Below are 24,703 nucleotides of genomic sequence, written 5' to 3' on the forward strand. Positions count from 1 at the left end.
GGTCCTTCCTGCTGATTTCCTTATTTCCCCCCTTTTGTTTTTGATCAATGGATGTTTAATGGACATGTAGCTTTAAGCCAAACAGCAGAGAAGGAGGAATTTAAGAAGTTGCTACATAGTATATGGTGCTGCTAGCTTTGGACATCAAGACCCAAACTTTTCAGCAGCTGTGAGATGGGGTGGAACTCGGTTCAATTGATTGACCGGTGACCAATGAATTGGCCAAAAGACCCTATTCTGTCCAATAACAGGTGGTAATTGACTCCTACTCGTGTGGAATGATTTTCAGAGACCCAAGGAGGTCAGATGGATTCCTGGAAGCACAGGGACAAGGACTGCCCCCCTCTCTCCAGAAAGGCTGTGAGTTGATGTATTTCTGAAACTACAGAGAATCAGAATGAATGAATCTAGTGAAAGCATTACAGGTTGCAGAGTCCTGGATCTGAAAGCTTAGTTGGAGGAAGATCTGTTAAAAACTTACTGAAACAAAGACTCTCCTTTTACCTATTATGTTCACCCTCTCCTCCCCTCGGTGTTTGTCTGTTTTGTCTGTGTGAGAAGCAAAGTACTGTACACACCCCTGTCAGCATCAACGGGGCTGAGGTGGAGATGGTTAGCAGTTTCAAATTCCTAGGGGTGCACATCTCCAAACATCTGTCCTGGTCCACCCACGTCGACGCTACCACCAAGAAAGCACAACAGCGCCTATACTTCCTCAGGAAACTAAGGAAATTTGGCATGTCCACATTGACTCTTACCAACTTTTACAGATGCACCATAGAAAGCATCCTATCAGGCTGCATCACAGCCTGGTATGGCAACTGCTCGGCCCAGGACCGCAAGAAACTTCAGAGAGTCGTGAACACCGCCCAGTCCATCACACGAACCTGCCTCCCATCCATCGACTCCATCTACACCTCCCGCTGCCTGGGGAAAGCGGGCAGTATAATCAAAGATCCCTCCCACCCGGTTTACTCACTCTTCCAACTTCTTCCATTGGGCAGGAGATACAGAAGTCTGAGAACACACACGAACAGACTCAAAAACAGCTTCTTCCCCACTGTCACCAGACTCCTAAATGACCCTCTTATGGACTGATTTCATTAAAACTACACCCTGTATGCTTCATCCGATGCCAGTGCTTATGTAGTTACATTGTATATGTTGTGTTGCCCTATTATGTATTTTCTTTTATTCCCTTTTCTTCTCATGTACTTAATGATCTGTTGAGCTGCTCGCAGAAAAATACTTTTCACTGTACCTCGGTACACGTGAGAATAAACAAATCCAATCCAATCCAATAACTCTATATATAGAGGTAGAGATAGACAGAGAAATAGAGATAGATAGAGATAGGGATAGATTATCATAGAATTTACAGTGCAGAAGGAGGCCATTCGGCCCATCAAGTCTGCACCAACTTTTGGAAAGAGCACCCTACCCAAGGTCAACACCTCCACCCTATCCCCATAACCCCACCCGACACTAAGGGCAATTTATCATGGCCAATCCACCTAACCTGCATATCTTTGGACTGTGGGAGGAAACCGGAGCACCCGGAGGAAACCCACGCACACACGGGGAGGATGTGCAGACTCCACACAGACAGTGGCCCAAGCAGGAATCGAACCTGGGACTCTGGAGCTGTGAAGCAATTGTGCTATCCACAATGCTACAGTGCTGCCCAAGATGATCCAAGAGAAGACGGTCGTGAAAAGTAGGACAATATTTCCTTCCCTTACCTGCTGCTGTGAACTTAAGGTAGATCTTTTAAGTGGCTGCATTTAATTTCCAAGTATCTAGCATGTTACTCCTGTTTCACGTGGAATTTGTACTGGCAATCATCTCATAGAATTTTACGCAATTTCAAAAGAAAGTAACCATGGGGATGTACCACTTCAAAGGCTAATATTTAATACTTGTCCTCAGTTTCCCTCAAGTTTATGGTAGTGAGCCTTCTTCATAAATCACTGCAGTCCAAGTGTGGTAGACAGTTCAGAATTTAGATCCAATGATAATGAAAAAACAGTGATAGATGTTCAAGTCAAAATGGTGCGTGACTTGGAGATTGTGTTCGCTATGTTGGCTCATTCTTTCATGTGGCATGTTTATGAGGAGCTGCCAAAGAAGCTTTATTGGCTTGCTGCAGTGCATCCTGTAGACAGTACACATTGTGGCCACAGTGCATTAATAGTTGGGGGGGGGGGGGGGCGGAATGGATGGGAAAGCTGGTTGAATGGTGTAGATCAAGCAGATGCTGTGTTCTGGATGGTACTGAACATCCTGAGCATTGATCCAGTTTCTCTGAGTATTCCATTACATGCCTGGCCAATGCCTCGTGTACATGGGGAGGCTCTAGGAGTCAGACGTGCATCGCTTACCTTAGTCTGTTCAGCATGTAGATAGTCAATTGGTACATCTCCAGATCCATTGATACAAATCCAGCAAACTTGCCATATGGAATTTTAAGGCAAATATACCTTTCGGTTTTGCTATTCTATTCAAAACATTAATATTTAGTTGCATTGTTCAAGACAGTAGCATTAGACCGAGTAGAAATTGCAGCGCTGAATTTCAGCAGAGTTCTACTGATCATTTGTTCCAACTTGGTGGGATATCAGCAGAATCCTTGCAAACGGTTATAAATATTCACTTATCCCATTGCTCCAGGGGATCTGTTGACAGATGTCTAAACCCAAGTAGAAAGTGTACATGTGCAAGTTTTCAATGTTTTTAAATTGACCATTCTGGAATCTACAAGCAGAATTTCTAACTCCTGATATGCAAAGCTCGTTTTGTTGGACATGTTGTTAGTCCACTAGAAAGTAAATTCAGGTTGCCCATTTGCTTCAACCGTTACTAACCAACAGAGAGCCTACTTCAACTTAGCTGGAATATATTTAAGAAAGCAACATCCATTATTTACACTATCCAGTTTCCATGGGCCAAATCTTCCTCTGGGCTCAGGAAAACCAGGCCTGCACACGGTCAGGGCTCTCAAACTCCGCAATGACCCTTGTGTGACTTCGTACACCAGTTTTGTCTTTCCATATCGAGGTCGGGTTTGTGAGCCACCCTGGAGTTTGTCAGGTGTGTGGGTGCAGAAAAGGGCCAGTTAAAAAGCGGGTCTCGGTTCTCCAGCACATGTATCCCAGCTTCCAACAGTGTTTAAAGGCCGACACTTTTTAATGCCCCCCCCCTTAACCTCATCCACCTTGCCAGCCCATGCCCCTCAAATCATCTGCCACTTCTCCTTCTGTTGTGTCAGCATCACAAACTAATATCCGCATTCTACAAACATTTATATGGGCAGTGCTAAGCCACACATGGACTTGCTGAGAAGTTAGTCCTGATAATGAAAACTATATAGATTCTGAATATTTCAAGTGATGGGGCTGTAACGGTTTCCTTTGATGGCTTGTTCCATTGTGGGATCATCATGTGAAGATAGGTCGTTGGTGCACTGTCTTGGAAACAATCAAGCTTTGTAGTTTGTGTGAATGCTACCTCATGTTTTGTTACCAGAGGACACCAGTTACTGGTTTCTGTCAACTCCACTTAGTCCATTTCATGTTTTACAGATCATTTTATTTGTCTCCTTTCTTTGTCACTGCCCCAGTAAAGCCTCCCAGATAATTGATTGAGAAAAAAAGTATCCTGCCGTGTGAAAAGTAACCTTGTGGTACTTGTAATACTATTAGCTTGTGTCAACAAACCAGATACCACATCAATGGGACAAACTGTTAGTACAATTTCTTGAAATTGTCATTCCTTCTCAGATGATGTACTTTAAATAAGCTTCCAAAACCACACAGCACCAAACAAGAATGTTGTGCGGAAAGAAATCTGAGCATTCATTCCCTCATTTAGAATTGGAACCCCGCTGTGTGTTTTCCACACTAGGCATTTCCAACCCACAAAAAAACCAAAGGAAAGTGGCTCGGGTTTGGGAATGTGGAGGTAACACTCATGGGGTGGGCTTCTCCTAGCCCCCCACCAGGCTGGAGAATCCCTGCAAACGCGCCATGCTGGCGGCATACGATTCTCCTCGGAGTGGAGAATCGGCGCCATTGGCGCGGCGCCAGCGCATTTGGCGTGGCACCGGTCGCGGGCTGCTGATTCTCCGGCCCAGATGGGCTGAGCAGCCGCTCTAAAAAGGCAGAGTCTCACCGGTGCCATCCACATCTGGTCGCAGCCGGCGGGAACTCTGCGCGCAGGGTCGGGGGCGGCCTGTGGGGGGGGGGGGGGGGGGACTCCGACCCTGGGGAGGGGCCTCCGATGGGACCTGGCCCGCGATCAGAGCCCACCGATTGGTGGTCCGGCCTCTCGCTCCTCGGGCCTATTTTCTTACGCACCGATCCCTGAACTCCCGCGCCATGATGCGTCGGGGCCGGCACGTTGAGGGAGGCCACTGCGCAAGCGCGGGTTGGCGTGGCGTACAGTTCACGCCGGAATGGGAGGCGATGGCATTTCTGACGGCGTTGGCACTCTTGCTGCCGAATGGGCGAATCCCGCTCATGATATTTCAACAAGTGAACATGGTAGCATTGATAATCTAAGTAGTTAATCATATACAAAGTTACTTCAAATAATGTAACTTTATTCATGAAGAAAAGCAAGAATACACAATTCAGCATGCATACAAACTGAAAAATCACTCATTTTCATTACATATGGCTGGAAAATCTTGATACTGAATATTCATCGTTCAAAAAAAAAAAATTACATTTTAAGCACAATTTCCTCTTCCTCCTCCTCCCACCCCTTACAAGAAACATCCCACTACAAGTCAGTATGAAACTACATTCACTACAGTGGAGCCCATTTAAGATCAATTTATGTTCCTCTGTACAGAAACTTTGCACTGCAGAGTAAAACATCAATGCTGTACAATAAAATTCCTCCGGTTTTACCATTTTTAAACTGTTTCTCTGCATTGGCACCAATCCATGGCACTTCGAAACTGCTACATAGCGCATAGCATTAACTATGTAAAATAGAATTTCTTATTGTTAGAAACCTTGGGCTATGGATTACTAAATTCAATGCAAATTAATTTTCCCTCAGTAATATAAAGCTACTGACCTTGACAGGGAACCAGTGTATGATTAAAAACACGAGAGTTTCAAAAAGAAAAAGAAAAATTTGGATTGTTAAACATTTTGAAAATGCACAATATTTAGATATTTGTAGCAAAAGATTAGTGTGAGGAAGAACTGCTTACTACGGTTGTAAATGTACTGACAGATGTGTTGTACGAGGTGGCATCAAAACTTCCTCGTCTCGACCCACTTCGTGAACCCGACCGGGAACCTGAACGGGAATTTGGTCCCGAGAAGCCGCCTGCATTATAAGGACTGTTAATTCCTTTTGTAGAAAATGATGCCGCTTCCAACAAGCGCAGGGCGGTTTTATCTTCAACCATTGAACGGTCTACTGCTTGTTTATATGAAATCTTCAATTTTGTTTTGGGACAGGTTAGGATTTTTGAATGACTACTGGTGTCTTGCAGTTTTTCAGCTGTTTTGGCACTAATCAAGCCTTTACTTACTGCTTCATCAATGGTGATGCGTCCTGCACTATTTGGCACAACCAATCCACCTGTAACCATCTGGTACTCGAGGAAGCGTTGTCCAGCTTCATACGGTAGCCAACTTTCTTGCATTGCTTCTGCTACAGAAAGCCTTTTTTTGCTCTTCACATCATCAAAACCAACATATGCTTTTTGGGCTGGCTTTAATCTCTTTCCCATGTCTTCATCAACAATAGCTTGACATATAGCATCTTGAATGGACAACTTTTGACCAGTTCCAGGATTTATTATACCTCCTGTACAGGCCTGGGCTTCCAACAACCTCTGCCCTGTAATAGCATCAACAATATTACGACGCATGGCTTCGGAAATTGTTATTTTTTCCAATGTTTCAATATCAAATATGGCTGCAATGGGAGTGGAATCATCAGAAAAATCATAAGCCGTTATTTTAAAACTTGGCAATGGACTTGGACAATTGTTTGTTAAACTATTTGGTTTGCTCTCAGATGTGTTGATGTTGATCTTATCAGTGAACATATCTGCAAACTGCGTTAGTGTCATCCTTCCAGAGCGGTAGTCATCAAAACTCTTTTTATCAATTACACCTTTCTTTAATGACTCATCAATGTCATATTGATTACCAGTTTTTCTGTCAACAATAACTGTTTTTGTGGTCCCATCTGATCCTGTAATTGTTATTTCTTCCCACTCTGCCTCTTGTTCAGAAAGTTCCAGAAAAGTCTCATAATCTATCAAGTCTTTATGGTAGGCCTCGCGCACCGACATTTCGTGATTTGTTTCAGGATCTACAATAACAACTCTACGCTTTCTCACCGCAGAAGACCTGGTGGATTTGGATTCCTTTTTCTTTTCCTTCAGCGGCAACAAACAAAGACCTGTGGCTTTATCACTAATGCAACGGTCCATTAACTGAAGGTAGGTAAGATTTTCTTCTGTGTTGGGATCAAAGAAGCCTTTAGTGTCATCACCTGAATCCACCAGAATTTCATTCAGTTCTTTATCAAAGTAATTCCATTGGTAAGCGACTTCAACTTGCAAACGAAGGCTATACTTTGGATCAATAATTCCACCGGTCGCAATTTGGGCTTCCAGCAAGCGAACTCCATGAGTGTGTTCAATCAGGCCTTTTCTCATTGCCTGAAACAATGAGATGATATTCCCAGTTTCAGGATCTTTATAACCTGTAACAGCCCTCTCTGCTGAAAGAAGTTTATTTAAGAATTCTGGACCCACAAGTCCTTTTGTAGCAGCAGCCTCAACTGTCAGCCTTTGGTTATTGACGGGATCAATTATATGCCCTGTGGCTGCCTGAGCTTCCAGAAGTTCAAGAGCTGTGCCCTGTCTCAGCAAGCCTTTCTTCATGGCATGATAGATTGGAAGCTTCTCCTTTGTGGCTTCAACATACACTCCCGAGATACTACTCTTGCCTTGCAGGTAACCTCTACACAGTTCATAGAGTCGATCTAATGTCATGAGTCCACTTTTAAAAGCAGCAGCTGTAGCTTCATCTATAATCTTGGCTTCCAAAAGATGGTCTACTGACACATCTTTTCTAATCCCTGGTAATGTTATTTCATTCTTTTGTACTGGCAAAAGAAGCAAGTCTGTTCCAGGATCTGTTCTACAGGCTAATTTCAGCTGTTGATAGGAAACTTTTGTATTTGTATTTGGGTCAACAAAAATTTTTGAATCATCAAAAGGAGAAGTAAGTGTCTGATATATTTCTGCATCAATTAGCCCACGTTTATACGCAAGCTCTTTTGGTAAATATACACTGTTTATTGAATCAATTATTCCACCTGCTGCAATCTGTGCTGCAAACAAGCGGAGAGCTGTTTCTCTGCCAACAATATCTTTTTTCATTGCTTCATACAGGGAGATAACTTTTCCTGTGAACGGATCTTTAAATCCAGTTGCAGCCTTCTCTGCTACCAGAAGTTTGTCTCCGTCTTTGTGGTCGACCAGGCCCACCGCAACAGCTTCTCCCACTGTCATCTTTTTGTTTTTGTTTGGATCGGTGATGTACCCAGTAGCTGCTTGTGCCTCTAAAAGTAACAGGGCCACATCCGGAGCAAGAATATTCCTCTTCGTTGCTTCTGACATCGAGAGTTTCTCTCCATTTTTCTGTGAGTAGACTCCAGCTATGTTCTCCAACCCATGAAGATTCAATTTAATTTCACCCGAAACATCCATGACTGTTTTTTGTCCTCTTAGCAGCTGATCTAAAGTCGATTTATCAATGAGCTGACAATCATACAACTGGTTTGCTGAGACGCTTCTACGGACTCCATCAAATAAAAGTTTTGAAGAATCTACCGTGAATACATAATCTGTTTGAGTCTGCTTGTCGAGTGTTGGCGGCTCCTGTCTGAGCATGTCAATTTCTAATTGTGTTTTTATGCGCAGTGCTTCTAGTTCAGATCGCTTTGCTCTTTCACTTTCTCCAAGTTTTTGCCTATAGTTTGCTTCCGTCATTCTCAGTTCTGTCTGCAGTCTGTCGATTTCAGCCTTCAAACGCTCAAACTCACTACTCGACTTTTCTTTATCTCGCCGTCCTAGGTCTGCTTGATTCTTTAGGTAACTTAGATCAGATTTGATCACATCATTTTCATCCTGAATTCGCAGTTTCAAGCGGGATTCAGCTTCTAGCAGTGCCTTTATTCGAGTTAATTCATCTTCATAATGTTGAAGTCTTAATTTATCCTGCTCCAATAGTTTGATCTTCAGTAGAAGCGATTCTTTTTCTTGCAAAATGTCTTTATGAGCAGTACGTGTCTGTTGAATCATATTAGTTGCCTATGTCAAGGTAGAAGATAAATATTATTTTTTTCACATTTCAAACATGAAGTCAACAATACGAAACTTTTAAAAATGAGTATTGCTGAAAAATGAGATATAATTGTCAAAGCTTTTAATCTTGCACTCATCAGGACAGTTTGCAAGAATACCAAAGGGAAAAGGAACAACCATTTATACTGCATGAGAGGAGTGCGCTGATTGATTGGCATGTGGACTGATTGATCAGGGCATTGCCATGGGGAATGAACTAGAGGATAACTTTTTTTTAAAAAAATCGTTCACAGGTTGAGGGTATCACTGGCTAGGCCAACATTTATTGCCCAAGCCTAGTTGCCCTTCAGAAGGCGGTGGTGAGCTGCCTTCTTGAACCATTGCATTCCCTGAGGTGTAGGTACACCCACAGTGTGGTTAGGGCTGTTGAAAAAGGCACAATGCATGGACATGTACCTTATCGGCAAAGGACAGGGTCATGTGTGAGAACATATGTAGCTTCTAGCATGTGTACGTGAGCCACCGTGAGAGTCTGACTGATAATCCTAAATTGCTTTTCAGTGTAATTCTTAGCACAATCAGGATTGTTTAGCAGGTGCTGTCCAGTTGCAGAATCACATCTAATGTTGAACACTATGTTTTATGTTTTGCAAGGATGGGCTGGTTGGGCATGGTCTGTATTTAGCCTTTTGCAAAAAGCCAAAGGGTGATCTGCCAGCCGATGGGATGTATAACCTACATAACTGGCATCTACAAGCAGTGCCTCTACCAGAATCTACTTGCCAACTAATAAGTATTAGTAGTTGTTCCCTTTACTATTGATATTCTGGCAAACTGGCCTGAGGAGTCCCAGACAAAAAGCTTTGAAAGCATGATTCTTTTTTTCAGCAATATTTAAATTCTGTCTGACAGAATGGCATTTTAAAATGGTTATTTTAAACCAGACTATTGTTCTTCAGAACTATTCTTCCAACTGTCAACAGTTTTAAGGGATCTATATTTGTATTGTTAAATATTAGAAATAAGAGAGAGTTTTAAGTGGGTTTAATTTAATGTTTCTGTGTAAGGATGGATAAACCTATAGTTAGATTGGTGTTTGCAACTGGTTTTTGTTGGTTTCAGATAAAACTGCTTCTGCTATGCTTAGAGAGTGCTTACGGTGTGAAAATTAAACAAGCTGGCAGAGGCATAAAGTCCTGGCTTAGCAACCAGAGTGGGGGAAGGCTTTTAACTGATTTCATATCAGTTGGTTATAGGAGGCTAAAGAGGGAACATCTCTCTCAACTTTGCCAGAAGAAGAAACTTAAAAGACAGCTAGTTAAGGAAACTAGAGAAATGAAGACAAGTTTCCAGGGAGTCTTAAGTTAAAGGAAAAGAGGAACTGCCTTTGAGAACAAGATACTATTTATGAAAATTAAAAGACTTTGGAAGTCTTTTAATGATGAGGTTGGATACAAGCCACATAACTGAAGCGAATCTAAGGGTTGTGAGATTTTACTGCAGCCTGTGGAACGGGAGTTGAAATAATTGTGGAAATCAGTGGCAAAATCTCAGAGTTTGTAAAAGCACTTGAGCCAAAGGAAACCTGAAAGGAAAGATGGAAAGCCTGATACTGGTTCTTTCGGAAACTTAGTTTGAAAGGAGTTAGAAAACCTGGAGTGGGTTCTTAATGCAAACAGCCGATGGAAATCATTGTTTGAAAGAGGGTTTTAAAGTGTGGGGTTTTTTTGGGAGTGGAATTTGGAAACTCTCGTGACAATCATCTGGAGGGATTGTGAATGAAATCCACAGAAGGTCAGTCGAGTGCCAATGGCCATTTGATTCAGAGTGGTGTGTTATTTTAGAAAATTGTGTACATTTGTGAAGCTAAAGTATTATAATCAAACTTTTCATGTTTAGTAATGTTTTTTTTGCTGTGAAGTCCTGTAATTCTGTTCCTTCACATTTTCTTTAAAAAAAGGTTAAAACTTACGATATTTTGAGCCAGGATTCCATCTTGGAACCTTCCCGCCCAGTAGTGACACCATTTAGGATCGTAACACAACTAATTTCTAGCTATTCTTAGTATATGTTAACTATTCCTTGTTGTACGCCCTTTCTCAATTTCAAGTTTGTGTTGAAGAAATTAATCTTTCAAATGAGGAGCCAGGTTATTCTATGTTATGAGTCTCAAAAATATTCCTCCGGTGATTAGCTATCTATTTATAATCACATCACTATATAAAGAAAACAGGTAATTCTGAAATCGATTTATTGAAGGGGTTATATGCCTCCATTGTTGATTGTATGCAACTGGGCAGTCGCATTTTAAGACAGCAGAAATCCTCGTAGTCAAATTCTTCCTCCTTCCGACATTGGCAGCCAAGTTCTGGGTAATAGCCAAAGGTTATGCTGTTAAAGCGCCTTGCCTACTTAATGAAAAATTATAAATGACACACCAATGATTTTCTGGTGTATCCTGGTACTGAGCATGCATAGGAAAAATGTGGTCCAATTAATTATTGTTTGTCCAAGTAAGATTTGACAATACTCAACAAAAGCAGTATAGAACTTATTTGGAAAAAATATAACCAGATAGTACTGGAAAGAAGATCAAGATTACAAGCATTCTTTTAGAAAACCATGGAGATATGATTATCCACCTGGTAGTACATGAATGGAAAATCAACTTGTATATATATATTTAAGCCCAGGATACTGATGACGTTTTGAGCCTCAGTTGCATTGCTTCTAGAATCAGGAATCTCTATAATGCAGAAGGAGCCATTCAGCCCATCGAGTCTGCACCGACCCTCTGAAAGAGTGCCCTATTTAGCCCCCCCCCCCCCCCCCCCCCCACCCTATCCCGTAACCCCACCAACCTGTAGAACCTTGGACACTCAGGGGCAATTTATTATCTTGGCCAATCCACCTAACCTGCACACCTTTGGACTGTGGGGGAAAACCGGAGCATCCGGAGGGGAACCCACGCAGACACGGGGAGGAAGTGCAAACTCCACACAGTCACCCAAGGCCGAAATTGAACCCGGGTCCCTTGCGCTCTGAGACTGCAATGCTAACCACTGTGTAACCCTTCTTGAAGAGGTTAAAATCATTGAATGCCGCAGAGCTCCCTGTGAATTGATTACAGTAAAGATCCCCTGGGAAACAGCTGTGAAAATTCTGTGACGTTCCCACAGCTGTAAATGGGCTGCACAAACAAGATGAACAATGGACAAAGAGGATAGGAATTTTGATAAAGCAGAAGGAGGTAACAAGCCATGGCTCAAGATAACGGAACTTTAATTGTTCCCCATTGGGGGCCGAGTAAACAACTGCCCGAGGCCAAAGGTCTTGAACCCATCCCTAAATCTCTACCTCTAGACCTCAGTTCCTCATTTTACGGGAATTCTTAAAAGCCTACCTCCTCTTTGACCAAATTTAGTCATCTGCCCCAATACCTCTTGTAGCTCAGTGTTATATCTTGTTCTGAAATGCCCTGGAGTGTTTTATTACATTTTAAGGTGCTACATGTTGTCTCTTCCATGTGTTTCAGAATAAGTAGAATTGTTTGTCTCCTTTTGGCAAGTCAGAAGATAATCTTGGAATCGGAGTATTCCCAGAGAATTTGGGGAACAAACATTCATTCAGCTAGGTATTTCAAAAGTTGAAGGAATCCGGTTGTTTCAAAGAACAAAGAACAGTACAGCACAGGATCAGGCCCTTCGGCCCTCCAAACCCGTGCCGACCATGCTGCCCGACTAAACTACAATCTTCTACACTTCCTGGGTCCGTATCCCTCTATTCCCATCCTATTCATGTATTTGTCAAGATGCCCCTTAAATGTCACTATCGTCCCTGCTTCCACCACCTCCTCCGGTAGCGAGTTCCAGGCACCCACTACCCTCTGCGTAAAAAACTTGCCTCATACATCTACTCTAAACCTTGCCCCTCTCACCTTAAACCTATGCCCCCTAGTAATTGACCCCTCTACCCTGGGGAAAAGCCTCTGACTATCCACTCTGTCTATGCCCCTCATAATTTTGTAGACCTCTATCAGGTCTCCCCTAAACCTCCTTCGTTCCAGTGAGAACAAACCGAGTTTATTCAACCGCTCCTCATAGCTAATGCCCTCCATACCAGGCAACATCCTGGTAAATCTCTTCTGCACCCTCTCTAAAGCCTCCACATCCTTCTGGTAGTGTGGCGACCAGAATTGAACACTATACTCCAAGTGTGGCCTATAAGGTTCTATACAGCTGCAACATGACTTGCCAATTCTTATACTCTTATAATTCTTATACAATGTGAACAAATGTGGAGAGTCATGCTATATAATAGTTGTATGGTGAACAGTAAGTGAGAGTTGAATCAATGATATGTTGTGGGAATCTACTCAAATAAACCAGAAGGTTAACGTTGTCAGACAATTCACAAATTCTATAGCCAGACAGAACTGAAACAGGTTTAGACAAACTAACTCGAAGAATAAAGCGGAGTCCTTGTAACATGTCTAGATAAGAAAAGAATAAAGGTGAATACATTGGCCATAATAATCATGGTGAGCTTCTGCTATTGTTCTTTAGGCCATTTTACAAGGAAAATGTTTTTCCTAATTTACAACAGTAATTACACTTAAAAAGTAGTTAACTGGGCTGTAAAGTGCTTTGGGATGCCCTGAGCTTGTGAAAGACACTGGTCTGGAAATTTCCACTCCCATGAACGCATGACACATTGTCCCCTGCCCGTATGCCTGACTAATTCCCCACCCCTGTAAAAGAAAATCTATTCACAGTGGCATGATGGCAGAACGTGGTGAACCTTGACTAGTCTCCAAAGGTGTGCATCAGATAAGCAGACATCCCAGGGGAGCACAATTGAATGCAGTGCTCGGTGGGGGGTGCGGGGGGAAGAAAGAGACCGGGTCATGCACAGGTAGTACCCTGGCACATCCAGCAGTGCCCAAGCACCTCCTTGTACTGCCCAGGGCAACCCTGCACTGCCTAGGTAGTACCAGGGGGTGCCCTGGAACATTGACTGACACAAGAACATCTTTGAAAAGGACTCTTCGATCGAATTTTTAAAAAAATTAAGTCAGAAAATAAATAAAACCCTTATGAAACATTTAGAACATGGAATAATTTAAAAGAATGAACAATACTGCGCAGAGGCAGATAAAATAAAAGATTCAGGATGGAAAAGATTGGACATCCTTAATGTTTCACTGTCACATCAATTACAAAAAACAAAACAAAGGGTTTTAGTGGCAGAAAGAGAGCAATTTAAAGGAGTGCCAAACATAAAATATGAAAAGAAAAAAAAAAAACTTCCATTTATTATAGCATCTTTCATAACCTCAAGGTGTCTCAAATCACTTTACAGGGATTAAAGTGCTTTTGGATTGTTATCACTGCTGTACCATAGGGAAAGCTGCAGCCAATTTGTACACAGTAAGATCTCACAATGAGATAATGCCCGCATAATCACTTAAAAAATAATGTCAGTTGAAGGGCATCTATTGCCCCCTGCACCAGGAGGAACTCTCTGCTTGGTGAACCTCAGACAAAAGCTGTAAATGTTCATTTAGTCTTTTTCTGTGTGTTCCTGCACCAATATATGACCATGAAAGGTCAAGAAACTGAATAATTCCATCCCATGGGGGACAACAAAAGGGAATGTAATTTTGTAGTGCTACAGAGATTTTCTTTTATTCATGTGGACATCACTGGCAAAGTCCATCGTAAATGTCCTCGAAGGTGGTGAACTGCCTTTTTGAACCACTGCAGTTCGCATGGTTAAGGTATTCACAACGCTACAGCGTTCTACGATTTTGGCCCAATATACTTCCAAATCAAGATGGAGTGTGACATGGAAGAGATTTTGCAATTACTTGTGGCCCTTGTTCCTTTAGATAATGAAGATTTGGGAGCTTTTACGATTGAAAGAATCACTGGATTCATAGCGGTCATAGTTTGAGGATATGGGGTAAACCTTTTAGGACTGAGGTAAGGAGAAATTTCTTCATCCAGTGAGTGGTGAATCTGTGGAATTCGTTACCACAGAGTAGTTCAGGCCAAAATGTTGTGCAATTGCAAAAAGGAATTAGATATAGCTCTTGAGGCTAAAGAGTTCAAGGGATATTGTGGGGGGGGGGGGGGGGGGGGGGTAGGAAGCAGGATCAGTGTATTGAACTTGATGATCTGCCATAATCATAATAAATGGCGGGGTAGGCTCGAATGGCCAAATGGCCTCCTCCTGCTTCCATTTTCTATGTATAATCACAATGTCACTGTACTCAAAACACCTCAAGATGCTACTTAAGAAAATTGAAAACAATCATTTTTTTACTGCCACAATTAGACTGATGAATGTTGATAGGGGTCCCCAATCTTTTTGTAACTTTGACAGAAGATCAATTGGTAGAAAACAACTGCTTTGCCATTTTTCTGGGCTTGACAATTTTCTGCATGTTATGACAAGCGTTCGGAAAAAAAGGCACTGTTGATTGGTTTTAGAATTATTTTTATTTGTGGGGTTGAACAGTGCTCACATTTATGAAGTAAGTAATTAGTGAAGTAGTCAATTTATAAAAAAGTGCTGAGCACTGTAGTGATGTTTGATCATAATTGTTTTAATTAAAATTTTAAATCCCGGATTCTGTAAATATAGATAAGCAGCAATCAGATAAAAGCAAATGACTGCATATGCTAAATTTCTGAAACATAAACAGAAAATTCTGGACATTCTCAGCAGGTCTGACAGCATCTGTGGAGAATGAAGTGACTCTGGGTGACTCCTTGTCAAAGCTGGAGAGAACTGGAAATAGGGTCAGATTTATACTGTGAGGGGCGGGGGGAGCATGGAGCGGTGGTTAGGGGGCCAGGGATAGGTGAAAATTGACAAAGATGTTGAGGGCAGAAGGCAGAAAGACAAGAGGAACATAAATGGGGGTGATTAAGACTAAGAAGGGTGGTGACAGTGGCACAGAAAGAGATTAGTATGTGTGAATTGCAGAACAAAGGTGAGCAGTTTGTCAAAGGGCAACTAGGAACAGATGGCCACGTGGGATGGGAGGAGGGGGAACAAAGGTGAGGGGAAACTAGATCACTGGGAGAAATGAAAATAAATTGATAAAAATAAAAATAAGGTGAATGTGGAGAAAGAGAGTTCACCGTCTGAAGTTGTTGAACTCAATGTTAAGGCTGTAACGTGCCTAATCGGAAGATGAGGTGCTGTTCTTCCAGTTTGCGCTGGGCTTCACTGGAACAGTGCAGCAGGCCAAGGATGGACATGTGGATGTGAGAGGAGGATGGCGAGTTGGAATGGCAATTGACAAGAAGGTCCGGGTCCTACTTACGTACGGGGGTGTTCTGCAAAGCAGCAATACCTTCTGCAGGGGTTCACTCATTAGGTTATGCAACTTGAATGAAAATCCAGACAACAAACAGCCATTTTACCAATCTGCTATGTTGGGAGATTGGGGCATTCCCACAGGAATTCTGCCTTAATTTACTTCCATAACTAGGGGTGCCCTAGTACGAATACTGAGGTTTTTTTTTTTTTAAACACGGAGTAAAGATGGTTAATAGAACTGATAAAAAATACTTTACATGATAAAACAGTAAAACTTGCATGTACCTCTAGAGCCTGCTTTTGGAATGTTTCAACCTCCAGTCTCAACTTTTCCCTCTCATTCTTTAACTCATTAATTAGCCCTTGAAGGTCAGAGGTTCTTTTTTTTGTTAGTTCAAGCTGGAGCCTCAGTTCAGAGATAGTTTTTGATTTATCATCTTCGGCTTCATTTTGGACTCTATGAATATCATCATAATTTGACCTCAAATTCCTTAACTCTTCTTCCAGCTTGAGTCGTTCTTTTGTGAGATTTTCTACAGTTGAACGCAGTCTGTCTATGTCGCTTAATCTTTCATTCAAAGCCTTGGTTTTTTCTTCAATAGTCTTTTGCAAATTTTCATTTCTCTGACACGCCTGTCTTGTATTTTCTTGTTCTTGATTCAACTGGCGACGCAATGTTTCTACATCAACATATAGTCTGTTCAATTCCCCTGAGCTGATATTCTTTTCTTTCAGCTGTTGGTCAAAAGCTTTCTGCTGCTGGCAGAGGTCATCTTCAATTTTTTTCTTCATGATTGAGATATGCTCAATCTGCTGCGTGAGCTGTGTAATTGTGAGCGTATGCTCCCAGAGTTTCTTTTCAACGCGTTCAGCTTCTTCTTCAGCCCTCTTTCTCTTTGAAGATTCTTCAAGTACATTCCTCCTCAGGTGTATTAATTCCTCGTCTACCTTATATTTGACATTGTTTGCTTCCCTTGTATTGTTCTGGAGACGTGCAATTTCTTGCTCCAGTTTAGATTTTTCTCTGGATAATTTCTCATGTTCTATCTTTATGATTGTAATCTCCTGCTCTGTAATTTTAACTTTACTAATTCTTTCTGTGTCCTTCTTCTGAAAATCAATTTGCAGTTGTTTTAATTTGTCATTTTCATTTTCTAAATATTTCCGTTTTTTGACTTCTTCGTCGAATAAACTTCTTAGTTTATCAATCTCCTTTCCTTTGTCTTGTATAGCCTTGGATGTATCTTGCTGAAGTAATTTAAGCCTCAGCGTTTCATCTGTTTTAAGTCTGGTGAGTGTTTGAATTTCTATTTCAAGTTCCTGTCTCCTTCTCGATTCCTCAACGCAAGCTGATTTCTGCTGCAAAGCATCATTTTCTGTTGTTTTTCTCCTGAATTCGGTTTCTCTGATGGAACTTCTTAATCGTTCTATTTCATCCGTGAGATTCTGTTTCTCTTTCAATGTTTTCTCCAACTGAATTTTCAAAGTTGTAATACCATCTTCCTTTTGTTGACCCAGCGTTGCAATCGTGGTTTCTTTTATATGAATCTCTCTTTCAACCTGTGACTTCAAACTCCTGTTTTCCTGCTCAAACCTGTCCCTAAGCTTATCTCGTTCACTTTCAAAATGTCTGACTTTTGAAGACTCTTCCTGCAATGCATTCCTAAGCCTTTCTATCTCTCTCTCTTTGTCTTTGATTGATTTCTCAATTTCCGATTTCTGCCACAAAGTCTCATCCAGTCCTTTCTGCGTCATCCGCGAAGCTCTGTCATGCTCATCCTTTTGCTGTTCGTACCGGTTTTCAACTGCTTTTCTCTTTCTTCTTTCCTCGTCAATTTCAAATGTCAGCTTTGTAGTGCTCTCATTAATTTCTTTTATTTGGAGAAGATGTGTATCCTCCCTCTGCTTTATGGTATCACGGTCCAACTCAATATTTCGCTTCTGCTCTTCGAGGATCATAATCCTTCTCCTCAAGTCTGTACAATCAGTTTGAACCTGGCTCAAATGTTGATCAAGAAACTTCTTCTTCTGAATACTATCAGCATTCTCATCTTGGGAATGTTTAAGTGTCTCTTCCAAAAGTTCTATTTTTGTGTTTTTTATCTGTATAATTAAAATTAGATGGAAGTGGCCTGTGATATTTTGCTTTGTATCCTACATTTTTAATACAAACAAAAATGCAATCTAAAAAGTTATTTATATTTGTAACCATAGTTATTTTTTAGAGAGTAAATAAAAGGCTATTCAATTGGTAAATATACATCAAACTATATTACAAAAGAAAATACATTTTACTTCCTATTGGAAAACAGCCAGCTACCATTGCAATAGTTTCAGGAAGAGCAACAATGTGAATATTAACTTTCTTGGAACAGGTAAAGAAAAATATGTTCACCTTTACTTCTTCCATGTTCTTTAGCATCTCACTTAGATACTTGTAGTAGTCACCAGATCTTGTAAGAAGTTCTACGTAACGAGATTGCAGATCTGCAGACTAAATGAAAACAAGAAGGGATTTTTACAAAAGCCTCCAGAGATATTTCTGGAACTCATATTACCATGTTCACTGAATTCACATCTTGCTAAAATAGTTATTGGCATGACCTCTGGATTACTAGTTTACTATCATAACCACTATTACTATATCCAGTGACCTACATCAACTGCTGCAGTCAATTAGCACCAGAAGTTCAATGACAAAATGTTTGATCACTCTCCTCACCTGATATCAGCCTCATTAAAGAATGTTTTCTGGCAGCCTTTGGGAAGGGTGGTGCCCTGGCACCCTGGCAGTGCCAGCCTAGCACCTTAGCAGTGCCAACTGGGTGCCAGGCTGGCACTGCCAGATGGTAACAGCCAGGCTGCTGCAAGGATGCCAAGCAGATATTTTTCGTACACGATAGGGCTGGGGGTGTCCTGCTTGGGTGTTGGGGTGCAGGGCGGGGACTCTCCCATAGTGCGTTTGGGCTGGGGTGGTGGGGTTCGAGGATCACTTCCATGTTTGAATCAAGGCTGTTATGGCAGAACCCAAACTGAGCACCATTGAGCAGGTAATTGCTGAGAAAATGCCAGTGATAGCATTGTTGATTACACCTTCCATCACTTTAAATTTTCTGTGTCCATGCCGTTGATTCAATTGGGCCAAATGCAGGCAAATGGGGTTAGCTTGGATGGGCTTTTTGGTTGGCATCGAACAGTTTGGGCCGAAGGGCCTGCCTCCGTGCCATAGATTCTATGATTCAGACTGCATTTCATAAGATGGAACGCAAATTAATTCACACTGTGTTCTTGTTAAAGCAGAAAATGACCCACAGCCTCAGTTTCGCAAGGCCCTGCTGGAAAGCATCAGCTGGCCTGACACTGAGGGTGCACAAAGGAAAAGAGATTGGGACTGAAAGGCATCAAGGAGAAGCATAGAAAAAATAACGCATGAGGTAAGAAGGCAAATAGATTGTTTTACTTAAAATATTTCTGCAGGACTGGAACATTTAGGATTATGGGCTATTTAGTCCCTCAAGCCTGTGCTGCCAACCAATGAGATCATGGCTGCTCAGCAACCCGTCTTTGGATAACAAATATCTACTAATCACAGATTTAAGAATTAGAATGATCTAGCATCAATTTCATGTTCAGAACACTCTACCAGACATGTAGAAGCATTTCCTCGGTTGGAATTTTACAGATCCATTGGGGCCGAGAAATGCCCGGAGCTGTTCAGAAGTCCATAGACTTCGACAATGGACTCCAGCAATTGTATTAGCCAAAACCAGTCCACTTTCATATACTTACAATCTGACATATAACAAATTTGGCACTGGCACAATGACCAATTATTATCTACACGTAGTTAGAGTACAGAATCTGTACCAGATGTTTTTACAAGTGGCAGACCCGACTTCAGGACTACAACTGCCAAAGTTATGACAGAACCATCCACACAACCAGAGACAGTTCCCGAGTTGGTTTCGCTAGATGTAACACCAACCAGTGTACAGAACGATACTCCTAGTACCTCTTAAGAGTCAAGTTCCTGAATGCTTGGTTCTGTCAACAGAGACATACATCATGTGGATGCCAAGTTGCTGGCCAAAATTTTGGCCTACAGGATTGAAGATTGTGCGCCGGATGTGATTATGGAGGATCAAACCGAGTTTGTCAAGGACAGGCAGTTGGTGGCCAATATAAGAAGGCTGCTGAATGTGATCATGATGCCCCCGGAGAGAAGGGAGATTGAGGTAGTTGTGGCAATGGATGCGGAAAAGTCGTTCGACCGGGTGGAGTGGGACTATCTACGGGAGGTGCTGGGACGATTTGGGTTCGGTAAGGGCTTTATCGACTGGGTCAGGCTGTTGCAACAGGCCCCGGGGGCTAGTGTAAGGACGAATAGGATGACCTCGGTATATTTTAGACTGTACCGGGAGACAAGACAGGGGTGCCCCCTCTCCCCACTGTTGTTTGCGTTAGCTACAGAGCCGCTGGCAATTGCTCCAAGAGCTTCAAGGGGCTGGAAGGGGCTGGTTCGGTGGGGGGGATGAAACATAGAGTCTCGCTGTAGCGGACGACCTGCTCTTATACGTATCGGATCCAGGGGCAGGGATGGGAGAAATTATGGCGATTTGGGGGAAGTTTGGCCGGTTTTCGGGGTATAAACTAAGTACGACAAAGAGTGAGATGTTTGTAGTCCAGGCGAGGGGTCAGAAGGGTCGACTGAGGGAGCTGCTGTTTAGGTTAGTAGGGGACAGTTTCAGGTACTTAGGGGTACAAGTGGCGCGCGACTGGGGCCGGTAACACAAGTTGAACTTATCCCGGTTGGTTGAACAGATGAGGGGCGAGTTTTGGAGATGGGATGCACTCCCGCTGTCGTTAGCTGGGAGAGTGCAGATGGTCAAAATGACGGTCCTACCTAGATTTCTATTCTTATTTCAGTGTCTCCCAATTTTCATCCCGCGGTCCTATTTTTAAGAGGGTTAATAAAATCATCCTGGGCTTTGTATGGGCAGGTAAGTCCCCACGAGTGAAGAAGGTGATGCTCGAGCAGAATCAGGGGGAGGGGGAGGGCTTGCGCTGCCGAATTTTAGTAATTATTACTGGGCGGCTAACATAGCCATGATAAGGAAGTAGGTGGTGGGGGCGGGGTCGGTTTGGGAGCGTATGGAGGCAGCCTCGTGTCGGGGCACCAGTCTGGGGGCGTTGATAACGGCATCTCTGCCGTTCCCGTCGGTGAGGTACTCCACCAGCCCCGTAGTGGTGGCAGCCCTGAGAATCTGGGATCAGTGAGGAGGTACGGTGGAGCAGTGGGCGCATCGGTCTGGTCCCCAATATGTGACAATCACCAGTTTGTCCCGGGGGAGCTTGGATGAGGGGTTCAGAGTATGGCGAAGGCCAGGAATTGAGAGTATGGGGGACTTGTTCTTAGAGGGGAGTTTCCCTAGCTTGAGGGCGCTGAGGAGAAGTTTGGGTTGGTAAGGGGGAATGACGTTTAACACATACAGATGCGGGACGTTCTGCGTAGGCAGGTATCATCTTTCCCACTCCTGCCCCGAAGGGGGATCCAGGACAGGGTAGTGTCTAGAGGATGGGTGGGGGAGGGGAACGTCTTGGACATCTAAAAAGAACTCATGGGGTCGGAGGAGACGCAGACCGGGAGCTGAGAAGTGGGAGGAGGAGCTTGGTGGTGAGATGGAGGATGGCTTACGGGCGGACACGTTGAGTCAACGCGACCGCAACATGCGCCAGGCTCAGCTTGATCCAATTCAAGGTGGTCCACCGGGCCCACAATGACAGTGGCCTGGATGGGTAGATTCTTTGGGGCAGAGGACAGGTGTGCAAAATGTGCGGAAGGACCAGCGAACCATGTTCACATGTTCTGGACGTGTCCAAAACTTTGGGGATATTGGCAGGGGTTTGTGGATGTCCTGTCCAGAGTATTGAAAATAAGGGTGGCAATGGGTCCAGAGGTGGCGGTTTTTGGGGTTTCGAAGGACCCGGGGGTCCAGGGGGAGAAAGAGGCTGACGTTTTGGCCTTTGCTTCCCTGGTAGCCCGGACATGGATGCTGCTAGCTTGGAGGGACTCAAAGCCCTCGAAATCGGCGACCTGGCTAACTGACATGGCGAGCTTTCTCGGCCTAGAGAAGACTAAGTTCGCCCTGAGAGGGTCACTGCTAGGGTTCGCCCGGGAGGTGGCAACCATTCATCGACTTCTTCGCGCGAACTGATCGTCAGCAGGGGGCTAGGGTAGGGTAGAATAGGGGGTCAATTAGGCGGGTCTTGGTGGGATGGGAGTCGGTGATTGCACTATGTTTATTGTCCTTTGTACATTGTTTTATACTGTTGATGTTTGTAATGCCAAATATACCTCTTTAAAATTGTTTATTAAAAAAACCAGACAGACATCCACCCAAGAGAGTGTCTTAAATATGTTAGTTATGACATTGTGTGTTGGATCTGTTTTAAATGTTTGATTAAGTAAAAATGCCAGGGACACTAAAGGAGTAATGAGGGAGGGACGTTATGTATCAGAGTGTAATGGTGTAATGTCACGTGTTCCGCAATGACATCGTCGGAGTGTTTCACAGGCTTTTGTGGAGTTCACCATTGTACCAGTTTGAGCAGCATCTTGTAAATAAACCCCATGCACTATGTTTTACGAATTCAACATGTGCCAACTCAGATTCCCTCTCTTTGCAGCTGCAACAAAGAACATAACAGAATACACCCCCTAGTTTGTATAATTTCTCTTTGTAAATTAGCCTCTGCACTCATTCCAAGACCTTCCCAAGGTGTGGTACCTGAACTGCTCAAGTACTTCAGGTATGGTCTAACCAGAGCTTTGTATAACTGACAAAGCAAGACATCACCCTCCTTTCATTCCAGCCCTCCAGATACTCAGGCTAGCATTTCATACGTTTTTCAAATCATTCTCTGGTTCATGGCACCTTAATGATCCATGTTGATAAAGGGTCATCTGGACTCGAAACGTTAGCTCTTTTCTCTCTCTACAAATGCTGCCAGACCTGCTGAGATTTTCCAGCATTTTCTCTTTGGTTAATGATCTATGTACCTGGACCCTTACAGTTTCTAGCATTTAGGAAGTACCGTGTTCTATTCTATCTAACTCCCAAATGGACAACCACCCATTTACCTATACCAAAATCCATTTGCTCCAGTTTTACCATTCAATTAATCTACAAAATATCTGTAATTTTATGCTTCTATCAGCACCGCTTATAATGCTGCCTATCTTTGTCCCATCAATGAATTTGGACATGCAACTTTCTACCCCAATACCGGTCCTTTGAGACAGCATTGGTTATATCCTGCCAATTAGAAAATTTGCCCCTTATCCCTGCTTTCTAACTCCTACCACTCAATCAATTTCTGAACCAGGTCTGTAATTTTGCTTACAAAACTCGATTTACTTCAGGCAACAGTCTTCTATGAGAGATTTTATCAAATGCCTTCTGAACACCACATAAATGACAACCGGACATTCCCCATCCACAATTTTCGTCACCTTTTCAAATAAATTCAATCAGGTTTGTTGGGCAGGGGATACTTTTTACAAATCCAATGTTGGTCCTCTGTCGACTGAAAATTTTCAAGGTGCTTGTTTAGTCACCTTATCCTTAATTATAGACTCCCGGCAGCAGATGTTTAGATCTACAATTCCCTCGGCTGTCCACTCACTTTTGTTAAATAGTAAAATGACGTGTGCAATTTTCCAAGCTAAAGGAACAGCTTTCAAAGAAAGAGTGCTTTGGAGGATTATGGTTAGGGCATTTCATCCATTTCCTCTGAATCATCTAGTCCTGGAGATGTGTCACTCTTTAGCGAACCAAAATAGTTTCCTTGTGCTGCGGAATCTAGAAGGGGATTTGTCTCTGGATAAGGGACCAGACATTTAGGACTTCAATGACGAGAAATTTCATCCCACAATGGGTTGTGGATCTTTTAAATGGGTCAATACCAGTGGCTCTGGAGGCTCAATCATTGAGTATATTCAAGATTGAGATCATCAGATTTTTAGGACTAAAGGAATGAAGAGATCTGGGGAAAGTGGAATTGAGCGCAAACATCAGCCATAATCTTATTTTGCAGAATAGGCTCATACGGCAATATGGCTTGCTACTATTTCTTACATTCTTATCACCTCCGGTAATTTTTGCATGTGCTCAAAATTACTCTCATCAATTCAAAAGCTGGAATATTGTTTTTGTGGTTATAGCTTAATTTTGCAATGCAGGATTCCATTTTTACAGTTCTATCATCACAGCATTGCTGACACAAGCAGCTATCAACCTCTGCTCTAATCATCCTGCTTAATATAGGCATTTCGCAAACATAACTGAGGGGATTTTCTGCCCGTTTTTGGTGGGAGTGGTGGTGGTGGAGATTCGAGGGGGGAGTCCCAAAACAGCTTTCATGCCAGAGAAATTTATTATTTATTTTTTAGATCTGGGTGCCCTTTAAAAACAGCGTCCCAATCTCTAGAACGCCAGGGTTGAGACAGGGTGAGCTCATTCAGAGCCAGTGTGATATCTGGGGACCCGCCTCCAGGTTTTTTGACTGTGTCCAAATGTATGGTGGGAAAAGCCAGCAGTGCTACACCACTCCTTTCACTCAAGTTGACGCTTAGTCAAAAAATGAGAAAATTCCACCCAAAAGAAATTGACAGACAGGATGGGGTGAATTTTCCCCTTCAAGTCACGAGCCCAATATTGGGCTCATTTTGAAGTTGTAAATTCGATACATGCATGGCAAACAAATGGGCACAACTTTCGCAGAAAGGGCCAATTAAATCAATGCCTCCGGGAACACTGGAGCACCAGTTAAGGGCAATGAGCACCTGAGGATTTGGGAAGGCCAGAGCGCCCAAAGTGAAGGGCAGCCAGCAGAGCCACTATGAATGCCCCCTGCTACTGAAGGAGAGACAAAGGATGGAAGTGCCAGATTCTCCAAGTCCGTGTGAATCTTCCGTACTTTGGGCCAGGGCACATGTGGATGAGAATGGGTGCAGGTATTTGG

General features: G+C 42.9%; 1 protein-coding gene across 1 annotated transcript in view; it reads right to left on the bottom strand.

Moving 5' to 3' along the window:
* Positions 1-4,579: 4,579 nt before the first annotated feature.
* The window catches only part of dspa (desmoplakin a), a 99,141-nt gene continuing 79,017 nt past the window's right edge, over positions 4,580-24,703 (bottom strand). Inside the window, exons 22-24 of the mRNA XM_072467012.1 lie at positions 18,075-18,173; positions 15,965-17,782; positions 4,580-8,353 (exon numbers count right to left, since the gene is read on the bottom strand). Coding sequence (XP_072323113.1) covers positions 5,201-8,353; positions 15,965-17,782; positions 18,075-18,173 — 5,070 coding nt within the window. The 3' untranslated portion in view covers positions 4,580-5,200. The remainder of the gene's footprint in view (positions 8,354-15,964; positions 17,783-18,074; positions 18,174-24,703) is intronic.

Source organism: Scyliorhinus torazame, chromosome 11 (genome assembly GCF_047496885.1).
Source record: "Scyliorhinus torazame isolate Kashiwa2021f chromosome 11, sScyTor2.1, whole genome shotgun sequence".
Classification (NCBI taxonomy): Eukaryota; Metazoa; Chordata; class Chondrichthyes; order Carcharhiniformes; family Scyliorhinidae; genus Scyliorhinus; species Scyliorhinus torazame.